We start from the raw sequence: 25,793 nt of genomic DNA, 5'->3' as shown, positions 1-25,793 counted from the left end.
CTCCATAAATCATGCAGTGGCCACCTGATTAGGGATGATTTGTAGAATTAATTATATGCTTTATACCTTCATTCAGGTCACCAGTATGTTGAACATAACAGGGCCCAGGGCAGTTTATATGATCAACAATTGATAGAGCTGCTTGGGCTGGTACAAAGCCATTGAATTTGCTATTCCCCATAACAAAGCATAAAATCCACATCATGGGGTTGATTCATAGGATGCGTGTGCAATGGTGTTTAGTAGCATAGCAGTTGAGGTTAGGAAGAGACGTGCACCCATGTCAAAGAAGAAAGAGTTCCACAGACACAGTCACTCAATTCCTAGGCATCCAATCCCACCTGGGGTTTGTGAGCCTGAGATTTGGCAGGCTCCTGGGAATGTCTGCCTCTAAGACTCTGCTGCCAAGCTTAATCAGGCTGGTGGCCATCTCCAAATGTGCCACAAGGCATTTGTGACAAAATAAAGGAAGGGGGACTGGATAAAACTTTGAAAGTTCATGACCCCACCCCTCATTGAAACTATGTGCTGTTATCTTTCTATATAAACTCTTTCCAACTAAGTTAATTAAAGTGAATATTGCCACCAGTCTTGAATACGGGCACGACATTTATTCTTTTCCAAACCTTAAAGGATCTTTTGCTTAAAAATATTGTCTAACTTTAGTGAAGTCTACCCATTTTTAAAGTACCTTCTGGATGTATGTTATCTTGTTCTATTGGTTTTGATATACTTATTTAAGAAAATTATGACCCATGAAATGTTAACACCAGAAGAACTTTAAGGTCCATCTGGTCTAATTTCCTACTTTAAAATGAGAAAACCAGACACTGCCTAGAGATGTGATTCTTGCCCAGGCTAATTTGGATTTTCATATTTCCATCTCAAAGGGGACTGACTGCCTAACATTAAATTTTAAATGTAAATGTAATTTAAATGTAAATTAAATGTAAATGCATGAAAAGTGACTGAAGATCTAGCCTTTTCATTCGTTTTTATCACCTATGAAAATCAAATATTTCTTTCCCCCAAATAAAACCCCAGGGCTTCAAGTATGTGTGCTGGTAGTATGAATTTATTAGGTGTACTTTTGATCATATATCCCCTTATAGATTTTTTTTTCACATTTCCTCACTCACTTGTGCTATTGCTTCCATATAGTTCAATCTTTTGTATGCTGGGTTCCTATTTGCCCCACAGAGGTCTCTATGCAAATCTATCTCTTGCTTGAATAGAGTTGTTTTGTTTTTACCCTTATTGCTTCCTATCTGTCACAATGTTAAATCAATTCTCAGCACTAAGGCATTAAAAATTAGCATCTCTCAAATGCTGTGCATCACAAATCATTAGGGAAATGCAAAATAAAACCACAATGAGATATGATCTCACACTTATTAGAATAGCTTTTTCCAAAAAGGTGAACGATAACAAGTGTTGGAGAAGATGTGAAGAAAGGGGAACCCTCATTCACTGTTGGTGGGAACATAAATTAGTATAGTCATTGTGGAAAACAGTAGGGGTTTTCCTCCAAAAACTAAAAATAGAACCACCATATGATCCAGTAATCCCACTTCTGGGTATATATCCAAAGGAACTAAAGACAAATATGTCAAAGGGATATCTGCACTCCCATATTCATTACAGCATTATTCACAATAGCCAAAATATGGAATCAACCTAGGTGTCCATCAGTGGATGAACAGATAAAGAAAATGTGGTCTATATACATAACAAAATACTACTCAACCTCAAAAAGGCGAGGCATAGGGGAGCCGGTCATTTGTGACACCACAAATGAATCTGGAGGACATTGTGCTAAGTGAAATAACTCAGGCACAGTAAGACTAAAACCACATGATCTTACTCATGTGGAATTGAATATAGTTGAACTCATAGAAGCAGAGAGTGGAGTGATGGTCACCAGAGGCTGGTAGGGTAGGGAGGGAGGACATGGGGAGTTGTTGATCAAAGGGTACAAAGTTTTTGATAGAGAGGAGGAATACGGTTTGAGAGCTATTGCACAGCAGGGTGACTATAGTCAATAATAATGTATATTTTAAAATAATAAAGTAAATTTCAAATATATTACCATAAAAAATGATAGACGTGTGTGTGTGTGTGTGTGTGTGTGTGTATAATCAAATCATCACATTGTACCCCATAAATGTATACAATTATGATTTGTCAATAAAAATAACATAACATTTTTTAAATAGCTTTTCTCAAGTTCATCACACTTCATCTGCTGACTTCTCTCATTTGTATTTGAATCTTGATTAACCTTTCTCCATTGCAGAAGTTCAAATGAAGAAAAGCAATGGTTGACTACTCTAGTTTCTTTCATGGCAATTTCCTAGGTATCTATTATAGATCTTATATCTGCTTCAGAATGGAATTTTGTAGGTGATATTTAGGGAAAATTACCATCATGGCCAGAACTGAAGCTTCCTGAGGTGTGTGAAACTAAAAAACAAGGAGGAAGCAACTTGCTTTGGCCAAAAGGTGATTCTTGCCTTGGAAGGAAGATAAAGTTGAGTATGTTTGTTAGAGAAAATGTGTGAATGCCTGCAGCAGGAAGGGATCCTTGGGTCAACAACAGTTTACCTTCCAAGGGCAAATCAAGGAAGAGCTCAGAGCCTAATCTAGAAATAAGCAAACAAATTTTGAGAATCTGGACACAAAACAGTTATGGTAAAGCAAGCTTTATTTAATCAGTAGCAGGAGAATCACAACCTCAAACTCCAGAAAAGATGATGTAAATTTACAATGATTTTACATACCAAGATTTCTTCTACCTAAAGCTGATTTTCAAGTAAAGGCGACAGAAAGAAAAAGAGTTCTTACCCAAGAGATTCTTCATCCAACAGGCATACACTTTACCTATCATGAGTCAAGTCTTGATCCAAAGGTTTGGTAGTTTATAATTATACTACATATTTCCTATGCCAAGTAATATGGCAAGCATGGCAAGGGAAATACAAATGTCCAAACATAAAAGTTCATTCTAGTTTGGACTGACCTTCTCAAAATGGGGTCTGGTCATATTCTCCATGTGAGGCTACAGGAAAGAAGGCGGAGGAAGAAGTGACTTTACAAAGCCGTTTGCCTACAACTGAGAATTAGAGTGAAGGTCCTGCTTTACTAAGGACAGCTTGGACCATGTCAATCAGAATCTGACTTTCTTCATATCTGTGTCTCCTGTTCATTTATTCTGAAGTTAATCCTGGCACCCAGTCATTATAACCACCAGTGATCAGCCAACATCCCAATCTAGCTCTGTCTTAGAGTGGACAGAGCTAGACTGAAGTTTATCCTGCAGGTCCCTCTCTCTTACCCAAGATCCTCAACCAAATCAGGGAGTGAGGGGCAGTAGTGTACATAATTAAAGTCACAACAATTGGTGAGGACGACTCAAGAGACGCTGTTCAAGCAAAAGGAGAAATGGAGAACTCAAGGGAGAAGGGAAGGTCAGCTATGGCTATAGCAATGAAAAGGGGATCTTGGTAGAAGGTAAAGAAACTGTTGAGGATTTGAAGTATCCCAGACAAGTATTCATGTCCTCAAGAGCCAAAGACCATGCCAAATCCTGAAATATTTGGGGACGGCTTATTTGGGCTCTTCTTATGGGTTACTAGATGTCTCCTCTTTTTCTTATGCAGAAGATGCACAGGAAGACTCAGCAAGCCTCATTTCCACTAGTCTTCCTAATACCCCAAGGAATCTATCACTGGAAAGCCCAGCTGCATTTGAAGAAGGATATCTACCCATGATCCACTTTCTCCTTAACAACTTAGAGAGTCACAGGCACGGTCCATCTAGGAGATGAGATTGCTAAATGTCACTGGGCAAAGTGGAGACACACAGGTGTTCCAGTGAGTGCTGTGGGATCACTACTGGTGACTTAATCTCTGAGGTCCAGGACATTCACTCTTGGGCTCGAGAACATGCTGGTTACACCTTCACTGATGGTGGGTGGGAACAGTGTTTCAGCCTTGGGTACCAAGTTCTGAGGTTTGACTGAGGCTTGCTGTTGAAATGCCATCTGTGGATCACTGAGTCATCGCGACCTGGGTGGTTTGTCAGGTTGCACCACAAAGCTCTCTTTGCATAATGAGATTTCACTGAGAAAGATCCCTGCTTTGGGAGTGTTCCAGTTCTCTTGGAGTTTCTCAGAGAGCATTCTCCCCAAGCAGGCCCTAGGCCCTGCCACCTCCCAACGTGGCCCTTTGATGACTCCTTGTCTTCTGTAGTGTGTTTCAGTTATAAAAGCCCAAGGGGAAAGTGTCCATTGTCTTGTAAGTAAAAATTCTTCTGAAGCTATAGCTACAGAGAGTAAATAGGGGCAAAGGTGGGTAAGAGGCAGCAGGAAGCAGAAGAAAGAAATAGAAGTAATAATAACCAAGGGATGGATTAGAGAGGAAAACAGAATGAGCATATAGGTTGGAGGGGAAGCTGGGAAGCTCAGGGAGGATGTGAGGAAGACTGGGAAGTGGTTCATATAAAAAGATACCTTCTCACTCCAGGTCCACAAGGGCTGTAGGAGACCATCAGACCCCAGAAGGGCTGTGTGCCTTCCACCCTGGGAACCCCAGAACCTGACACTGACTTACTTGCTGGTGGCTGTTGTGTGCAGCCTCCTCCTCAATACTGTCAGTGAACTCAGTGCTTGCATCTTCAGTGTCCTCACCTGCAGCTGCACCTGGAAATAAGTCCAGAAAAGAAAGGTGATTCCCTTCACAGATGGCTTCCAGACAGCAGGTAAAATTGCACTTTTTGCCATCGGCCTCTGATTTCTTCCTTTCCCTGTAGCATGGTTCCTTAGCCACAGGGCTGGCAGGGAAGACAGAACCAAGCCTTTTCCTTGTATCACTGATACTTTCCTTCTAAAACTCAAGCCTAAGTTTCAAAACATAAGCTAGCTGTGACTGTGCATACCTATATCTAAGGAGTCACTGTCAGATAGACTGGTTACCCCTCTCCTGTTGTAAGAAGGCCTAAATTATTCCCCATCCTGCCACTGATTGGCTAGGTGACAACTTTCTCTCTGTAACGTGGACCAAACATGACTAACCTTTTTCCCACCACTCAGTACTGAGAATGTCCCTTAATTCCTGGATATTAGGGCAGCCCTTCTCCTCTCATACTTTTCCATTGTTGGGAGCAGTTGAGCATTGGGTGACAGTCTCTCCAAGGAACTTCCCTCTGGGGGTCCTGTGTCCTACATAGGTTCAGATCTAGTCAAGATTCAAGCCACAGAATGGTTTAGGTGTTTCTTAATTCCTTCCTCTAATCTCCCCTCCTCCCCATCTCTTGAACTCTTGTTCAATGCAAACATTTTATGCCTGAATGGTTTCTTGCACTGCCTTGTCCAAATGGGATTTAATCCATCCTTCATTTCCCAAAGATGAACACAGCCCTAAGGCACAAACATCTACACCCTGCTCTATGAGACAAGAAGCTTCAATTTGTGGTCTGGGCAAAGGTTGAAGGCGGCACTGACCAAAAGAACTCTCTGTAGTGACAGCAATGTTCTATGCCAGCACTGTCCAGTGGACATACATGTGGCTATTGAGCACTTGAAATGTGGCTAGTGTCACTGAGGCACTGACTTTTTAATTTTATTTAAATTAATAATTAAATAGCCACATGTGGCTAGTGGCTACTGTATTGGGCAGCATAAATCTAGGGCATTTCTTCCCCTTTATCTCAGTTAAAATAAAAGATTGTCCATACAATTTTAGATCATGAACTGTAGCCCACATTACTGATTTTTTTCTGAAAGTGTAGGAATTTATCATGATTGATTCGACACCAGAGAAAAGCAGCTGGGACACTCTGTGCCTTACAGAACCTGCCCAAATTAGAGAATCTTGAGATCTAATTCTGATCGTGGCCTCAGCAACCAGCCTGTTAAAACGCTTCTTCTGACCACTGAATAACCTGGGCCTTGAAGAGATTAGGTAATTTGTCCAAGGTTACACAGCTAGTCTAGACAAGAGCTGTGCCAAAAAGTCATTGGACTCTTAGACAGGAGCCACTCACTGCTTCTTCTGATGACAAATCAGATCTTTGCCTTTGCTTCTTCCTCCAAGACCAAAGAACCTGCTCCCGAGCTCAGACATCCATGAATGAAAGGCTCTGCATGGATAATAAGCATTCTCTACCCTGAGCAGATGAGGTGAACAGGGCCCATTCACTTTTACATTCCATTTCTCGGTATCTACAAGTTCACGCCAGAGTATTTGCAATGGCCCCGGCTGATCTCACTAAAGTGCTGAGAGGCAGGAAGCATGCTGTGGTAACAGTTTAAGTTCCCTAATCTTTACCATGAATGTTGTGTTAACATTACATCAAGGCAGGATACTGTTCACTAAAGCCCTGTCCACAAGAAGGCACCTCTACCACTCAGCATCTTTAGAGATGGGGGGCAGGCACTGTCTAGTAGGAATTTCCAATACTTATTCGTTCAAATCAGCCCCAGAACCATCTCATTCAGGATACTAACTGAGTAGAGATGAATGGACACACTCTCTAAGCTTTGGCTGCTTTGGCAACTCACTGAACCCGAAATACTAATATACCTAAGGACATCCATATCATATTATGCCTACTTTGGAAAATCCTTCCCTGTACAACAGCAGAGATCATAATCTTTTATGTTTTTCCTGCAAAGGAAATGAATTGGTATGAATCTCACTCAATGAGATTAAGAAAACAAACTTTTTTCACATTTGTCTCCCTTTTGAGCGCTGGGCTAGAGAATGGTAAAGAAAGTTCAGCTCTGTGAGGTCAGGATTCTCATCCCCAGACCGTTGCTGGTAGGTTGTGTAGCCATGCTGGACCCACATCCCAAGGTGATTCCTATACTCGGTTCCAGGAGTAAGGTAAGTGGGGATTAGAAAGGGTAACCATCAGTGGTCCCGAAGGCTCCTATCTGACACTTGCTGCATTCCACTTACCTTTGATGGCCTTTCTGATGCCACCTCTCCATTTCTAGATAATGCTCCCGCTTAAATTCACTCAGGGGCAGGATGCCATGGTTCTGACTTCATCAGGGATTAGGTGGAGACAAAGAAAGAATGCCCACCTCATCCAACACTCTACTACATAAGTTTCTGTTTTATTCCCTACCCACCCTGCCCTTTTTCAAGCTAGCTCAGTCTGCTGTGCTTCCTTTACTGCAGTTTTAAGGTTGCTCAGCCTTTTACCAATTTGAATTAAAATGCTGGATTTCTTGTTGCCTGTTTGAGGGGCAGAATAAAGCTGAAACAATTTTATAGAAAATAAGGAAATAAAATGAGTAAGTTAATTCATACAAGGTCCTATTTATAAGTTTACATTAGACAATCCCTCTGTTACCATTTCCATTTTTTTAATAAATGACAAAAGAACTCTTTTGTGCGGGATACCCTTTTCTAAGCTTTTATGAGGCTACAAAACACTATCTTCAGAACTTGGAATACTTTAAATTTCTAATATGAAATAAAATGGTCTGCTACCTTTAGATTCTCTGAAAGCTAAGAATCTGTTCAAAGTTAACTTGCTTCTCCAGGATTAAGTTTTACATTTTAGACTGGCAATTTTGTTAGTAACTTTTACTTGAGGCACAATGGAATGGAAGTTCTTAAATTGTAGTTCTTTGAATTTTCTAGGCTCTGAACCACACAAAATGGAGGTGATACCAAAATGTCCCTTATTTAGATTTAGAAAATTATTTTCTACCAGCTACCTGATTCTACAATGTACACAGAAATAAAATAAGCCTATAAAACATAATGTGATAAAAATTCTTGGGTAAAAATTTAAGCATTATGCAAATATAAGCTACTCTTATCACTGAGGCGAACATGCATACATTTGTTAAACTTTTTAAATTGAAAGTGGCATAATCATTAAGAACAAAGACCCCACAGCCAGACTGTCTAGGTTTGAATTTGCTTTTGTCATTAGTTATGTGACTTTAGGCAAGTCATAACTTTCCATAACTAAGTTTCCTCACTTACTAATTAGGGCTAACTGTATTATCCACTTCATACAGTTGTGAACTTTAAAGGGTTTGCTGATTTTAAAGTGCTTAGAACTGTGCTTGACATGAAGTGTATACACAATAAATATTACCCTTAAACAATATTGTTTTATTATTGTTATTGTTAGTAAACTGAAGTGGTCCATGGGCATATATATTGAGGGCTTAAAAAGTTGAAGGCCATAGAACCTAAATACAGTCAGCAGAAGGAAGTTTTATACCTGATGTTATTAACTGGATGATCTTGATTGATTCTACCTGTACTTCTTCACTTCTGAATACCTGTTTCCCTAAGCAGGAGGCTTGAAATAATACTTTTTGCTCTCTCCTGCTTCACAGGACAGTTGAAAAGCATAGAGTTGTCAGTAAAATAGGATGAACTCTTTGGGACAGGTGCTTTACAAAAAAGATTTATCATCATTAAATTATAGCTGCATTAAAACTCCATCTTGCTCGTGCATGAAAATAAGCCTTAGAGGGAAATTCATGGTGTGTTTTCTTTTTTTTTGCTCTGTCACTCAGGCTGGAGTGCAGTGGTGTAATCGTAGCTCACTGTCCACCTCAAACTTCTGGGCTCGAGGGACCCTCCTGCCCCAGCCTCCCAAGTAGCTGGGACTATAGATGTGCACCACCACAGCCAGCTACTTTTTGAAAATTTTTTTTGTAGAGATGGGGGTCTCACTATGTTGCCTGGGCTTGTCTCAAACTCTTAGCCTCAAGTAATCCTCCCACCTCAGCTGCAAAAAGCACTGGGCACCTCCGGCTAATTCTTTAGTAATGAGTCCAAACTGGGTGGGGTCAAGACCATTTCCCCCAAATTCTATTCTGCAGTCATTATTCTTTCTGTTAAGCCATTAATATGGGATCAACAGAAAAGCAGTATTATCTTCCCATATAGTTACTTAGAGCATAGCAGGGGTCATATTTTACTGATTTTGAAAGGGGATTTGAAGAGCTAAAACTTTAGGCATGAACACATTTGCAGCGCCAAATGTCCTTTCCCTCAGTGCCGGGCTCTTGCGTCAGGTCCCCTCAGGGCCATCTCACTGTCACTCCCAGGTACGCTGCCATGTGATTACTCAAGAACTCTCTCACATTTTCATGTCATGAACCAACTATTACTGACTTTAATATTATGACGCTGTATGAGAGAATCAAAGAAAAAATGTTTTCTATCAAACTACAATTTCACCTGCATACATCCTCTTCCGGATCGATCATACGGAAACTATAAGATTCCATATAGTCCTCCACAGTTTCTGTTGAGAAATAAAATTATCTAGACAGATTATGATCTTGGAACAGTAGTAGTAGAAAACTGCTGTCTGCAGTCCTGCTCCTTTATGGGGGACCTTTGTTTTCAAGTCGCAACATCTCTTAAGTAGCCTAGAGGGCCTCCCAACTTCTTCATTTCTCTGATATCAGCTGTTTTAAGTGATTTTAAAAGACCAAATCATAATCTCAAACACTTTTGAGGGTATGAAATCTCACTAGCACTCTGGAGTTTTTATTTTTTCAATAAGGTAACTATTCCATGAAACCACGGTCCCCTATCCTTAGGCTGAGCAGGGACTGCTTAAGTTAGGCCTGCTGGGCAGAACAGGGGGTATGACCACTGCACACCTACTCTGTAATGTCCAGAAATTCTTCCCGCTCATGGTCTCTTTTTTATTCAAAGAACACAAAAAACAGGCTTGTTGAGGAACATTTAGAGATAGCACTACCCACCACAACAATCGGTTCCTCAAACCTCTGTCCTGCTTTCTACTCTCCTTCAGCAAGGTGAGCAAGAAAGGGTTTTTAAGGTAAAACTCATTTCACATTTCTGGGGAAAGTGCATTTACTGTTTTTTTTAGTCTCACTTCTTTGGGAGGAGAAAAATTCAGGTTTTTTTCTTCTTCATCCTTCCTTTAGATAAACAAATACTCATTCCACAGTGCCTTGCTTTGACTTGGAATTTTAAATGATCAATAGACTGATTCTCCTAGAGGGGGAAAAAAATATATGAGCTTTCTCTACTTTTCTGATAGATCTTTTAAGAATGAAACCAAATAGTTTCTGTTGGCCTTCGATACTTTTATTGGATCAGTAACAATTTTTTGTGCCTCAACTAAAGTAGCTGAAATTCTGACACTTATATATAAAAAAGTACACTCTCCATTTCAGCACAAATGTTAACACAGTTTAACAGCACAGTGCCATAAAGAAATGAACTTCCAGAGAAAGATATACAGCTTATTTTGGTGGGGAAATGTCCTGGAAATAATGCAATGCCAAGTTTCTGATCATTTAACATGTCACTTCATTCTTCATCGGAAATTGTTATGAATCACTTTAATTTTTCTCAACAGTCTACACAATTTTAAGTAATAAAAGCAAGGAAAACTGCTTTTATTATCAAACTAATAAGACTTCATGGACACAGAAATTCATGATTTATAAAACATACTGGTATATACACATGCCTCTAAAGTTCATTGAGAGGTCAATATCTTGCTGATTGCAAAAAGCAGCACTGGATACTCACATTATATACTAAAAGCAAACCTACAAACAAATGCTAGACAATTATAAGTTCTCCAAGAGAAAAAGGAAGCCAATTTGCTTCCTGTATTTAACACCTCTACTCTCTGTATTATTTTACACCAAAAAAATTTTTCTGATGTTGCTCAACTTTCTATTTTATCCTCCCAACTTTTACAAGAGAAAAATAGTATGATAAAGATTTTTACTTCTGGAATTTGACTTTAAACAACGAAAAGGGAAAGTAACACAAAAATAATTAGTACATCACTTTTATAAGTTTAATTATTCTTATTTGAAATCTGGTAAAATTAGTATTGTCAGTTCTACAGTGTTGTGTTTCCCTTCCATTTCCCATTCTTTGTTGGAGGCAAATTACAACTCTAATTTTTTTATTTAGGAAACTCATCCTGGCCATACGATTATATAAAAAGAAGATGAGAACTTACCTTCTGTCAATACTCAGAATACTTAAAATCAACATGTTGTTTTCTAATAATTAAATATTTTAATGAGGTTATTACTGCAAATGGCCAGACGGTAGCTTAAATCCATATTCTAAAATACATTAAGACTCAGAAAGCATTATCCTACAAAAATCAGTCCAATATGTTATCTTATTGGCTCATTTCTTCTGTTTCTTTATTGTTGGGTTAGCACATATGAGCTCCATATTTCCAGCTGTACTTTCTACAGTACAAATGGCTCTATACTACCAAAGGGAGAAGAGAAGCTCTCTGAGCTTTAATTCTAAGAATAATGAGAGAAAATACTCTGTGTGCTTGCATCTCACAGGATGTGTCTGCGAAAGAAAACTAATTTCATTTATTCTATTTCTAGTACAATTTCTACAAAGCAAGATGGAAGATGGACTTTAAGTGTGTGGTTTACTAATATTTCTTTCTAACTCCATAGGAAGTTTGTCATTTTTCCTTGCAGACAGACTGCAGAATACTACATGAGGCCCTAGTTGAACAAGAGGCAACTTGAGTTTCTCAGGGACATCAAATGTGAAGATTCTTTGACTCTTTCCTATAAAAAGACTATGAAACCACAAAACAATGACTTTATCCTAATAATGGGAACTATTAGAGTTTTCTAATACTAACTCAAGGAAAGCAAAAGTATTAAATTGGTCTCTCTGAGGCTTAGAGTCCAAAGGAAAGTGACTTTAGGTAGGTCAACATTTATTTCTCAATGAAAGGAACAATTTTCAATGCAATGTGATCTTCTCTTCTTCTCCCTAATCAGAAGACTCCAGATCCAACTGGAAGATCAAAGTAGAGAGAACCAAAATCAGATTTCTTGAACTGTTTTCAAACTATGAACCAAACTTCTCACAACCCAAATACTGAGTTACGAGCATAAAAAATAAGTCTTTTATGTATATCTGCCACAGAAGTGACTTATGTATCAACTGTGTAAGAAGAATATGCTAAAGAACATTCTAAGAAAATGACTTCTTGTGGCTAAAATCTAATATCTTATATAAAGATTTCTTGATCCTTAATAGATCTCTTACTATATATAATGCAATTGAAAAATCTTTTAAAAATATGAACAAGAACAAATGTTCTTTCCCTAAGAAATAGAGATACTAAAAATATTGCTACTGTCCACAAGTGAATGAAGATAAGTGGGTGTGGAGGAGGGTGGGGGTGAGGGGGATGAAGAAGAGTACACCCTATCAAAGCAAAAGGCTGACATACTAAAACAGCCGAACCACACCTTTTCAAACCAGTTATAACTTGGCTAGATAGCTAAGAAGAGAACATCAAACAAATGTTGATTTATACTAGGCACTAACAATCATCAGATTTCAGCAATATAGTTTAAACCCGCAATAAAAAAAAGTCATAAGGACTTCCATGTCACTCATTAAATAAGTCCTCTTGGAGGTTCTTTTCAACTCCATAGTTGTAAACACCATACATTTCATCTACCCTGACCCCTTACAACCATTACTCTGCATGTTTGCTATTATTCCAAAAGGAAATGTGATAAAAAAGAAATATTTCAATAAGGATTTTTCTAAATTTAAGTTCTATGCTTCTAATTAAGCATGACCTAAATAAAAACTTACTTCATTATTTTTAAGATTTTTAAATTCATGCTTTTGGTTCTATAAGCACATGGTGCTTTATTTAAAATTATTGTAATGTTGAAAATGCCTGACGAGGGTAGAATAATCCATTAAGAGAAAGGGTCTGTGCTCCTGAAGAGAAAATGGAATCACTTATTATGCTAAGTATTATATAAATGATATGCCCAATCACAGCATCATTTATGTGTGGGTTACAGACAAAATTTATCAGAACCATATTCTCTAGTCAGATGCCAAATTCGCACACAAAATTGTTAGACCAGCAAGGCTTCTTCCGGTAGCACTGCTTGCAAACCTCATTCCACCTGCCCAGACCAGAAAATTAGCACCAGGTTTTGGTCACATATGGAATCAAGATCAAACTCTCAATTTATCCTTCTATCAATCTACTCCTGTCAGAGGTTGACAGAAGCAGGAGTGATTGTTAACATAAATTACTCTACTCTCTATGAACCATCAGAACCCAAGAATCACCCATGGTTGAATCTTAACAGCAGCAGACTTAGAAGTTTCCTTGGTCTATTAGTAGAATTAAGGAAAGACATTAACTAAATGCCTCGTTGTAATGACACAACAGATTAGTCTTTGATGGGTTGACATTTCTACAGCTCCATTATCCTCCTCTTTATTTCTGGAAATTGACAAAAAGTTTTATGCAAGAAAGGGTCTCTTAAAATTGGGAGACAAAGGAAAGTAGATAGTTCTGCTTACACATCTTATTTCCTTCCTTGAATGACTCCATTTTCTCCTAAAAGTCATTACAACTGGAAAAGCATATCCTGTAGGAGGAAGGGTTATGGCTATCAGTCTTTTGTAAACTACTTAATCAGAAGATTCCAGGGTGCTTCTCCAGCAGAACATCTTCTCCCTGTCCACTTTAGTTTGACTGATGCTTTCTCTATTAGACACCGCTAAAGTTCCAGAAACTTGGATGGAATTTAGAATGCCAACACATGAATGTGAAAGAAATAAAGTGCCATGTAAAAAATGGAAGGAAAAAGAAAAATTGTGTCCCACTTAGTTTAGAAAGGGTATTCAGCACATTTATGGTTCTAGAAAGCTTTAATACCTATTCCCTAGGTTCTATGTTTATAGTAACTGAAAGCTCAGCCTCTATTCTAGGAAATTCATATCAAGCAGAAATAAAAACTTATGATGTTGAACTCACAAAGCTTCAGAGTAATCTTGGTCACTTTTCACACTACTGACATTTAAGACACCAGAAATACAATCTCCAGGGCCCCTTTCCTTATACCTGTCATGTTGCCACAAGAAAGCACTGAGACAATGACTAAAACCTCTGAACACAGATCTGTCACATTTCTTTCTAAACTATTCAAGCACTTCAAAGCCTATTATTTATTTTTATGCGGAAAATATACATACACTAAATAGTGAAAAAAACAGGACTCTGCCTAGTGCCACTACTAAATGGAAGTATAGAAGCAATGCTCTCCTCTGGCTACGATGAGTTATTTGGTAAAACACCGAACATAAAGAAAGACACTAATTTGAAATTTTCTTTGTATACAGAGAATTCTGACTCTGGAAGACCTTTCTTGAAGTCATGTTCTGGCTAAGTAGCATGGCCTTGGTTTAAAGAAACCAAAAGGGACCAATAAAGAAAAAATTTTAAATAGAATGTAATCTTTACCTAATCCGATTTCACCAATCATTCAATAGTCAACTCTAAAACAACATTAGAGGTAAAAGTTTACCATACACTTTAATAGTCTTTGCCTCTGTTCTTCAACTTGGCATTCCCCATACTTGTAGTCTACTATTGCAAGACTACTCTCCTGGTTTTGATCACCTTCTGATAAGGATCATGCCACTTTTGCAAAGTCATTCTTACAGACTCTCAATCTCTTTCTCTCTCTCATCTTGACATTTTAATTCTTTTATTTGATTAAAAAGTGCTCTGGAAGAAGAAGTTGATTGGCAAAAATAATACACACGCATGCATTTATGACATGATATGGAACATACGAAATGGATTGTGAAAGTGGGGGGAGGAATAAACTTTATTGGCCCATAGGAGGGATGAGGCAATAAGGAAGGGCTCGGGAAAGCAATGAATAAGGGTGGAAAAACTAAAATGGAATGATTTAAAACGTGCAAATACACTTTGTAACCTCCACCATTCAATTTAGAGATAGATATGTACACGTAGGCTAAAGTGAGTTTCACTTTGTGGTTGATGCTACTTGTACCAGTTCTATCATTAGTAAGTCACCATTTAATTCTGCCAAAGTCAGACAAGGCTCTCTCTGGTTAGTGTAAACAAAGTTTTCCATCCTGGGCTGCAGTGTGACCCGCCAGTGCTCAGAAGGCATGCTTGTGACGAACTCGCACACTTTCCAGTTCCCCACCTCCAATGGCAGCCAGGGTCTCCAGCCTGCTTAAGCGCTCCAGGCTTCTTCCAAGAACTTCTTCTAGTCGACTGCGTAACACCTGGGCCCCTTCCAGTTCCACCTGCAGAGTTCGGTCTCTCTCAGAGCTGATTAAACATGCCACACGGAAGGAAAATGGATTAGCCATCAACTGTAATGAGTCCACATTTGCTTCCAAAGAGCCATCAATGCCACTTTGAGCCATGCGACTTTCTAAAGTAATTGTTCTCCAGGACACAATAAATGAATGTAGTCTTTGTCGTGGCATTTGTGTTCACTGCTGGTAGATTAGCAAGGCCTGCTACTTTTTTTTAAAGTTTGCCTCTTTATGCTAGATTCTGGGCCAACCTCACATAAAACTATGATGCCCGCGATTTACCCCATACCTCTATAGCCCACATAAGAGAAATTTCATTATTTGACTAAGAGCTTTGATTTCTGAAAAAGCAAAATCCAGAAAAAACCTACATGTAAACTGAAGATAGAAAGAATCAAGTAGAACTGCTATTGAAGATATTTGTTTTCTCATTTGTTACTAAACCTGACAGTGCTCTGAAAAGGAATCTGATTCCTAAGGACTAGAGATCCAGAGGTTCTTTAAAAAGTAATACAATCAAGTGCTCCTGTCATACCCTTCCTCTGCCTTCATTTTCCTGAGGCACAAAGAAAACATTTTTAAAACACAACAATAAATTAGAAGAAGCTGAATAGTAAAAAATAAAAATTAGGAAAAAGTAAAAAGGGCTAGGAGGGAAGGCAAAATGAGGAAAAGAAAATGAAGGAATATAAAATGAACCATCAAGAAAATATATTTGTCATGAAAGTTATCAGTGATCCTGGGATGATACTAGCCATCAAAATAAATATATTTTCTTCCTTGATATTTATTGATAGTAAATGAATATCAGTTCCCTTTATGGCCTTACTTTTATAATGGAACATGGAGTAGAAAAAGGAAAGAAATATACACTGAGTGCTTACTATTTATAAGGCATTGTTTTAGACATGTAACCTATTTTTTCACTTAAAATTTGCAACAGTTATGAAAAATAGACACAATTCCTGACTTAACAGTTTAACACCAAGGCTCAGAGCAATCCACATGACTAATGACAAAGTGGGTGGCCCCAGTAATTGTCCATGCTTTCTTCTCTCCCCTCTTCAGTATCATTGCATCTGCACTTAATAAAAAAGAAAAAGAATAAAAATTTTAAAAAGTAAAAGAATAAAAGGAAAAACAGTCACTCTCTTACCTATCTGGATGGGCATGGAACTTCACCAGACTGCTATAGAGCTGTCTCTCTGCTTGTAAGGCCTCATTGAGCCGACTCCGTTCATCTACTAGTCCTTCTAGCATCAGCAGCAACTGAGGAAAGAGAGAGGAGGCAATGTGCAAATGGCAAAGGGAGACATGAAGCCACAGTTAATCCTGAGAAAGAGACTAAAAAAAAAAAAAAAAAATGCATCAACATGTACTATGACTAAAAAAAAACTACTATCTTATCACTTAAGCTTTTCATAGTATTTTACATTTTTCAAATCAATGTCACATTATCATTTTTATCTTTAAAATCCTATAAGGTGAAATTCAAACATAGAAGCAAGAAGAAGAAAATGGAGAGAGAAGTCAGAAGCATAGGAAAGAGGCTAAGAGAAAGGAGTGAGAGGAAGAAAGGACAGGCATAGGGGGAAACATACGTAATAGGACTTGACAGTATTCTTCATTCAATAAATATATATTGAGCACCTTCTAGTGATGGGCTTTGTTCTAGGTTCTAGGGGAAAGCTTATTATCTAATCGGGGAAAAAGACATTCATAAGTCGTAGACATGTGTCACTGTGAGCTGTAGTAAGTGCTATAAAGGTAATGAGCTCTAATATTGTATAATGGGCAGAGATCTGTTTAAGGTAAGAGTTAAAAGCCAGATTGGAGTAAGATGAGTAGTTAGTGACACAGATGGTAACAGAGACAGAGAATATAGGCAAATAAGTCTCTTTGAAAAGTTTGGCATTGAAGGAAGCTTAGACACGGGGCAGCACCTACAAAGGAATTTGGGGCAAAGGCTGGGGCTTTCTTTCTCTTCTTCTTTTTTTAATTGGGAAGGATTTGAACACGGTTAAATGCAGGTAGGTGAGAAAGATTCAGCTGAGAGGGAAGAGACTTTATGTATGAGAGTGAGGGATAACTGACAATGTGTGTCCAAAAAGAACTGTTGCTCTTTTCAGAACCGCAAATGTCAGAAAGGGGAATCTATGGCTGCTACTGACCAAAGTAGGAAGCTTTAGAGCACACTCTGTGAAATTCCAACAACTCATCCCTTCACAAATAGCTGACACGGACAGCTTTTCCATTGTTTACTTCACAGTAAAAAAATAAGGCTTGTATTCCAATAACTTACCTGTTGTCTTCGGTTTCCTGAAATTTCTTGACCCTGGGATTCTACCGAAGCAACTTTTTCCCGAAGAAGTAAGACTTCTTGGGTCAGGCGTTCCATGGCTGGTATGTCTTCAGGATCAACCAGTTGCATTTGCAGATCCTAGAGGTCAAAAAATAAGTATAAATATAAAAATCATAATAAAAATAGTAGTCAGCAGAGCAGCAAGGAAAAAAAATGCTCTTAAAATAGTCTGCTGCACTTTCAAGTAGCATATTGATAAGCACTGGCCAAGAGACTCAATGTGTCCAAATATCATTTGAAGATGCCCTATAGGTATCCCAAGCTGCAGACATTTACAGTGGTTTTTAAAAAGCACTGAAATACCTTTATGAGGTCTTCTTTAATCTGTATGTTCCTGGTCAGGGACTCCATATCAGCAGCCTGCACCTGCAGCTCTTCTTCTTGCACAGCCACCATGGACTGCAGAGCAGAAAGTTCCATCTGTGGAGGGAAGAAATCCTTAAGTCAGTGGGCAGAGGAAACTGTCACATTTACATTTCAACACTGAGACAGATGCTTTTGCACACAATATCACTATTAGCCAGTAATGCAAGAGAAAACTAGAACACGAATAGGCCTCTCCTGGATCAAATCAATGAACCGTGCAGTGTGGCACCAAAGGATGTTTTACGGGAAGCTGTAATAGTGGTTTCAATGATGTTCTCCACTTTAGTTAGCCCCATAAAATACATCAAATCTGTTTAGATAATGAATTTATTATGTATTTAAAAATTGGGCACTATTAGCAGAGCAGTTTTTCTTTATATAAGTACCTCAGCTAATAGATGAAAAAATGACAGAATTAGAATATCTCCATTTTGGAACCCTTAATGAGTTAATAGATGAAGTAAGCAGCAATGGCTGATAACATCACAAGAGGTCACCAAACATTACATGCATCCTGATGGAAGAACATGCCACTGCCTATGAAGAAATCTTACCAAAAGCTAGTACTGCATGACCCCCTGAACTTTCAGTGTTGTGTCTCCTAACCCTCCTTACCAGAAAATGACAAATATTTGATTATGACAAAGTTTATTAAAAATCATAATAGCTGCTAACAGTTACTGGGTGCTTACTATGCTCCAGGCACTATAATAAATGCTTTGTATGCATTTAATCCTTTTAACAAACCTAGTGATCTGATTCCTTCCTACTCCTCCCCACTTCAATATCTGCCATTTTACTCCTCACTCATGACTCTCTAGGCGTGCTAGACTTCTTCTGTTCTAGGAATACCAGACTTTCTCTTGCTCAAGTCCTTAACAACTATTAATCCCTCTGCCTGAAATATCTTACCCGGGGTGGCCTCCTCCTCACCCTCAGGTCCCAACTACATGTCACCTGCTCAGAGAAGCCTTCTTTGGACACCCTAAGATGTTCCCCCATCCATGTTACTTTCTATTGTTTCCCTCATATCACTTATTATAATCTGTAATTATAATACTTATATAATTTTTTATTGTTTTTAACTCCTCAGTAGAAATTGATTACATAGGCCCAGGGATCTTATTGATTTTGTTCACTACCTCCTCCCCAGCTCTAGCCCCAGCTTAGATAAGGTACTTATATACCTGATGAATGAATGAATGAGTGGATCCTCACAACCATCCTATGGGATAACTACTCTTCAATTTATAGATAAGGTGATTTCTTCTGCTCTTCAATGTATGTACAAGGTGACTGAGGCTGACAGAAATTAACAAACTAGTTCACAGAGCCAATAAGTGGTAGATCCAGAATGTGAACTCAGAGGAGCAGACTCAGAGCGACTAGGCTATAATTTCTTTCCTCTAGGTACTGCATATCCATATAGTCTTTATGGCAAGTTATTTTAGGTAATATTTTAAAGAAATATTTTAAGATAATTAAAAAAATTAGGTGTGACAAGTGAAGACATATGGCATACAAGCTAGTTTAAGGTATGACCAAGCTTCCTAAAAGTAGCAGCACTTCTTCCCTTAAATGTATAAAATCTAAGTTATAAGCAATATAAATTTTACTTGTGTTATCTTCCGATTCCATGAATGCTTACAGTATCATCATGTGGGCTCATGATGTCTTATAACTATGCAAAGTCATTTATTTGATGGTTCTGGGCAACTATGGCATGTTAGGAGGAAATGCTTCTGATAACTGATAACTTTTCTTTCCATGTTGAAGGAGCTCAGTTAGTGTAACTCCTGACCTTCCTCTGCCCCTTTACTTACTCAGCGCCAGTCATATAAAAGAATTTTTTTTTTTTTAAGAATGGGGTCTTGCTCTGTTGGCATTGCAGCCCCAAACTCCTGGACTCAAGAGTCTGCACCTTTAGCCTCCCGAGTAGCAGGGGTTTAGGCATGTGCTACCATCCCTGGCTAAGTTTAAAAATTTTTTTTGCAGAGACAAGGTCTTGTAATGTTGTCCAGCCTGGTCTCAAACTCCTGGCCCCAAATGGTCCTCCCACCTTGGCCTCCCAAAGTGCTGGGATTACAGGCATGAGCCACCATGCCTTACCTTAATGATTAATAGTGGAAGAATAAACCAGCCATGCTTGACTTAGCCCCACCCTTGCTCTTCTCAGGAGATAGCTGCCTAGAGAAAGCCTGTTTTCACCACTGCTTCTTCAATGGCAGGCTCTTCCCCACCACCTAGTGGTCTGCCAAAGCCTAGTATTGCCTGTGACTGAGTCAGTCAGTCTACCAAATTCTGCAGACTGGCTAACAGGCCCATTTGATTTATGGGTAATAAAGTTGATAAAGTATCAAACTACCTGCTACTACTTTGTTTCATTTCTCAATTTGTTCAGATTTTGTGTATGGAAAAAGGGGTGCCATTTATTGGGCCCTCTTCAGGGACCTCTATCATTACATATCCTGGTATTTGCTCCATTAAAGAAAAATGAAAACATGAGGAACAAAACATGGTGGAAGCATGATAAAGGTCTGCAGTCAGACAGACATGGGTTTTAAATCCTGGAATAATCTTCTTGACAAGGCATTTAAACCAAGACTCAGTTCCCTTACTGTAAAATGGAAATAATTATTAGTTTTTCAGGGCTACATAAGAATTAGAGAAAATGTATTTAAAGTGCCTGGCATATAGCAGGGAATCTAATAATGGTTACTACTGTTACTACTACACTACTACTACTACTACCACTACTACTATCTCAAGACAGGAGAAATGCTAAAAAATGTGGGAAAATCTATATGGATCTTGGTAAATACCTAATATTAGAGGGAATGTGATAAGGAATATATATGGCATTTGGACTTAGAGGTGAATAGTTGATTAAGGATACATAAAGATATGCAATAGCTAAATATCATTCACTCAAAATATCCCTTCATAGGTGTTACAATTTTATCCTGAAAACAGGACAGAACCAAATTTGATCCTGAAAACGGGACAGAACCAAAAAGTAACATTACTCTGGAATTGTTGTATATGAGAAAAACAGGAATAGCATGTGGAAACTAAAATATCTGAAATGCATAATCCAATAATGGCTAAGGTAGAACCAGAAAAAGAGATCTGCTCTCTTCAGCCTAAGAATTAAGGGATTTTTAAAATTGGTATTTTTAAAATGTTACACACTGTCATATCCTCAAAACTAATTGAGCCATATAACATGAGTCTGCTCGTAAGTAGAAATATGAAATCAAGAGGTACAATAAGATAATTCCATCACAAACATAAACACAGATTTTGTGTTATAGATCTAATTATAGCAAAAAGGTAGAAAATAGAGGAGCTACACGAACTAGCTAGCAAAATTTAATTTAGGAACCCATGACACTGACTGATCTTCTAACACAGTTGCCATAGTAACATGTAAGTTTTTAGTTTTAGTCTGTAACTCTATGCTGTGGCCCTAATATTTCTTCTATATCATACTTGGACATGCAACTGGCTGTATAGGGAAGGCAGAGAGGAAGGGATTCTGTAAGGCTGAGGGCCTCTGCTAAGAAAATTGATGAAAACTCTATTGCTAGAAAGAGTCAAAGCATAAGGTGGGAAAAATTATCTGCTCTAGGAAATGACTTATTAGGAAGTATATGATGTCACAAAAGAGTTGAGTTTAAATTTTAGCTTTGGCATGTTATTAGTTATATATATTCTCTAGCATCGTATTTTAAAAATCAATGGTTCAGCTTCTTCATCTATAAAAGAGGGCCAATACCATTTATTTTGTGCAAAGTTGTGACCATTAGCATTAAGTACATAGCAAAGTGCACTGCATTTAATGAGTACTCAGTGAAGATTGATTATATTCAAATTTCTCATTTCATGTTTCTAACTAATTTCATGGGTCTGTCATAATTTTAAGCAGCACTTCCTTTTCTCACAAGAGCTTTATAATTATTTTATTCCAGTTAGCAATGGGTAGAGAAAGCTGTGTTGTTTTAGTATTTAAAAAGTTTTAATGGTCCTCATTATAAAAACAAGAACATCTTGTTGAGATAATACATATATAAAATGATTTATATTTTTGCAAAATATAAGAAAGAAAAAAGGCATACTTTATATTTGGATTCAGATATTATGCTTGAAGGATTATACTCTCTTAAATATAAACTATTTTAGAAGAAAAAAATAGAAATTTAGAAATTAGGGTTGACTAAAAAACTCACCTGACTTTCTCTTTCTTTTTTAGCCATGAGTTCAAGTTCCTCTTTGGCATTACTCAGTTCTTTCTCCAGCCCTGCAACTGTGTCCAGGTCTCCTAAAATGAACACATAGTACTGGTTTTAGTCACTATTAACATAATGTCATCTCTGCTGCCTCATTTCTGAGGAATTTACTAAGGACACATTCCAATAATTAATAAATAAATACACACACAGGTTGTTCTTTACAGCATTATTTTTAACAGCAAAATACTGCAATCAACCTAGATGCTATAAAGAAAAGACTGAATAAAACAGTATATTCACACAACAGTACTACATACAGCTGTAAAAAAGAATATGGTCTTTATGAACTTACATGGAATAATTTTCAGGATATGTTAAGTGAAAAAAGCTAGGTGCAAAAGAATACATCTAATGTAGTATAATATATTTATGTTAGTAAAAGGGGAAAGTAAGAACATACACATATACATCACATATACACAGATGATTTGTTTGCTTATTTTTGCAAAAAGATATACAGGAAGGATATTCCAGAAATGAAACTGGTTACCTTCAGGGGATGAGTGGAAACAGAAGAAGGAATGGGGAAGTAGATAGGACCTCTAAGTTTATCTTTCTACATATTTGAGTTCTGAACTGTGTTAATGTCTCATTTTTAATGTCAGTTTTGATAATAATGGGGGATAAAAGCTTGAAATTGAATATTAACATAAATAAATCTACATAGCAAGTAGATAATATAACCACCCAGAAGATAATGAAAAAATTAATCCAAATAATTTTTTAACTCAGTACTCTATCTGTACACTCTCAGTGGGACAAAAAGAATTACAAAGAAATCTTAAACATTACTTAATAGATTTATTGTTGACAGTGGTATTCAATTCTGAAACTATTTTTGCATACTGTAGTATTCTGCAAATGTGTAAATATTTTGAAATATATTTATATGTAAACAGGGCTCTCAATGTTGAGAGAATGGAAATACAAATACAAAATGAGGGAAAGAACCTATGTTGTCAAAATGGAATTAGAGAAATTGGTGGTATCAAATCATATTATGTGTACACACGCATATATACTTTTGTTTTTAATTCACTGTTAGCTCTGTTCACTTAAAAGACATTCACATAGCAATGAACACACCTTGTGCCCAAGTCTTAGTTTCTAAATGCCACCACCCACTAAAAGGAACCAGAGAGCTTCTTGGGATAATGGCTGATTCTGGGGCTGAGGCACATAAAGTAAAAGGTGATCGATCACAGAACATCTTATTGTGCCAGAAACTATGGAAGTACTCAAAAACTGATGGGGAAATATAATAGCAAAGTGTCAGAAGAACAGCTTAAAGGGGTTCCTATTGACCAAATCTGGGATAATTTGAGCATCAAATGAAGTAATGACAGAAATGGATATTAAGATTAAAAAAAAAAATCTACATTGATTCAGACAAATGGGGTGGGGAGATAAGGGAAGGACAGCTCTCCTTTACAGAATACCCACTAATAAAGAAAAAATTTTAGAAATAGAAAATCATTTTTTTAAACTACCAATGTAAGATTTCATTCAGGCAAGGCTCAAATGATACTAAAACCACTGAGTGAGCGTGACTGTCAGAAAAGAGAACTGTCAACATCTAAAGATACTAGCCAACAGACCACTTATTAATTACAAAGGGGAAGATGAATTTTTACAATGGAGATATCTAGCAGATATAATCTTAACTGAATGACTACTTAATATCACCAAGGATGATAGAAACTGATTATCATGCACCAAGAAAGATGTCACCCATATATTATATATTAACAGCATTCCTGCCAAAAATGTTTAACTTGAATCTAACCAAGAGGAAATGACTATAGCTAAATTGAGGAACATTCGCCTGATTCTTCAAAAATGCCCATGTCACAAAAGACCAAAAAAGCCAGAAAACTGTTCTAAAGAAGACTAAAGAGACATGACAACTAAGCACAATACGTGACCCCTGAGGGCAAAAAACAAAGTAACTATAGAGAACATTATTGGGACAATAGGAATTCTGAATATAGACTATATATTAGATACTAAAATTAATTAAATTTCCTGAGTATAATAATTATATTATAGATACGTAGAGGAATGCTCTTGTTCTTAGGAATTACTTACTGAAGTAGTTAGGAATGAAGTGTCATAAATGTCTATAAGAAATTCTCCGATGGTTCAGAAAAAACACTATATGTATGTGTACGTGGAAAGAAATAAGGCAAATGTGGCAAAATGTTAATTGGTGAATTTTAATAAAAATGTACATGGATATTCACTATACTGTTTTTGCCACTTTTCTGTAGGTTTGAAATTGCCACAAAAAAAAAAATTGGTGAAAAGTACATTTTTTAAAAAAGGCAAATTGGGAGTAAATTAAACAAATCCAACATTCTTTACTCTTGGACTAGTACAAAGTTTTCCTACTAGAGAATGACTACTTGCAAGACTTTTCTATGGAATTATCTAATTCCCAACTCTGTAACATAGACACAAAGTTTCTGCATTCGTATATCAAATTTAAAAAGTTAAAATTCTCCAAGTCCACAATTTTGCTTATCACAGCACTATAATCTCGCTTCATTAATCATCATTAATAATCCCACTTCATTACTCCCTTGGTAATATTTTCCTTGAAGATACCCTAAAATAGCATCTTTTGTTCTGTGAAAGTCAGAGACGCCAATCCAGGGTATCCATCTGAGGTCTTTCTCCTACTATGCATAGAATTCAGTTGTCTTTAGGGAGTTCAAGGCTGACAACCAACCCTTGGTCGGGGCTGAGCTTGGCAAATAACTCAACGTACACTGCCTACACCCCTCCCAACACTTTAACGTGGGTGATATCAAGTTACAGTGAGTAGCCCCAGCCTTGAAAGATACCCAGGAGAATGCAGCAGCCCCATGGTCCTGCTGTACAAGTTTGGAAGCACTATCTCTCACATTTCTCAATTCCTGCAAAGCTATCTGAAAAGGAAAATTAGGATGCAGTTTTCCTGGGCCAAACCGTGAACTCAGAGCAATAACCTCAATTCAACGTAAGGTAAGGGCAGGTTTTCCTAGAATAGGCATGTCTTCAACCTTTAAGAAGAATCCAAATTTATTTTTTCCATTAAGGTAGAAAGAGAAAGAGAGTCTTGGCCAAATCTATCAATACAGAGATATAGGAAGAAAAAATAGAGGTCCCTACCTGAAACAAAATTTGATACTTACCTAATGTGGACCTGGGTATGCTGGCATCCTCTTTGGCAGTCAGTGAAGTGATATTATCTCTGGAGGGTATTTGCATTGAACTCTAAAAATTGGAAGAGTTTGGGGAGTTAGGAAGATGTAGGAATTATGATCACAATGACTGGATTGGGAATATTCTCACACAATTTGGTATTAAAATTACCAAACTTACACCTCAATGTAAACAGGAAATGCAGCTGGCATAAATATCCACATAAGTCTATAGTTCCTACCTGATCAGTCTGCTCTCCTAGAGGGGGGCCAATGGAGGTAACTTCAGTTTGTTGGTTAGAGATGAGTGCTTGGGATATCATGAAGTCTTTCCCACCTAAATATTGGCGTAGGGCCTGTAATTCTGAATTTCTTTCCATTAGGGCTTGTACCATCTTCTCTGCAGCAGCCTAGTAAAAAGAAATCACAAATAACATTAAAAAGA

At 37.6% G+C, this 25,793-nt stretch overlaps 1 protein-coding gene across 35 annotated transcripts in view; it reads right to left on the bottom strand.

The window, feature by feature from the left end:
* The window catches only part of LOC138390872 (myomegalin), a 201,279-nt gene that overhangs the window by 36,378 nt on the left and 139,108 nt on the right, over nt 1–25,793 (bottom strand). For 30 of the 35 annotated variants that reach the window (XM_069480750.1, XM_069480755.1, XM_069480751.1 and 27 more), the window contains 8 exons: nt 25,591–25,758; nt 25,340–25,421; nt 22,101–22,192; nt 17,809–17,925; nt 17,446–17,583; nt 16,300–16,412; nt 15,026–15,153; nt 4,611–4,699 (listed from right to left, as the gene is read on the bottom strand). In XM_069480750.1, the coding sequence (XP_069336851.1) occupies nt 4,611–4,699; nt 15,026–15,153; nt 16,300–16,412; nt 17,446–17,583; nt 17,809–17,925; nt 22,101–22,192; nt 25,340–25,421; nt 25,591–25,758 (927 nt within the window). Of the gene's footprint in view, nt 1–2,686; nt 4,324–4,610; nt 4,700–5,940; nt 5,947–15,002; nt 15,154–16,299; nt 16,413–17,445; nt 17,584–17,808; nt 17,926–22,100; nt 22,193–25,339; nt 25,422–25,590; nt 25,759–25,793 lie in introns of those variants that run through there. The other 5 variants (XM_069480783.1, XM_069480785.1, XM_069480784.1 and 2 more) reach the window with 2 other exon arrangements.

Source organism: Eulemur rufifrons, chromosome 8 (genome assembly GCF_041146395.1).
Source record: "Eulemur rufifrons isolate Redbay chromosome 8, OSU_ERuf_1, whole genome shotgun sequence".
Classification (NCBI taxonomy): Eukaryota; Metazoa; Chordata; class Mammalia; order Primates; family Lemuridae; genus Eulemur; species Eulemur rufifrons.
Note: the sequence above shows the minus strand (reverse complement) of the source record. Positions and strands in the feature narration are given on the sequence as shown.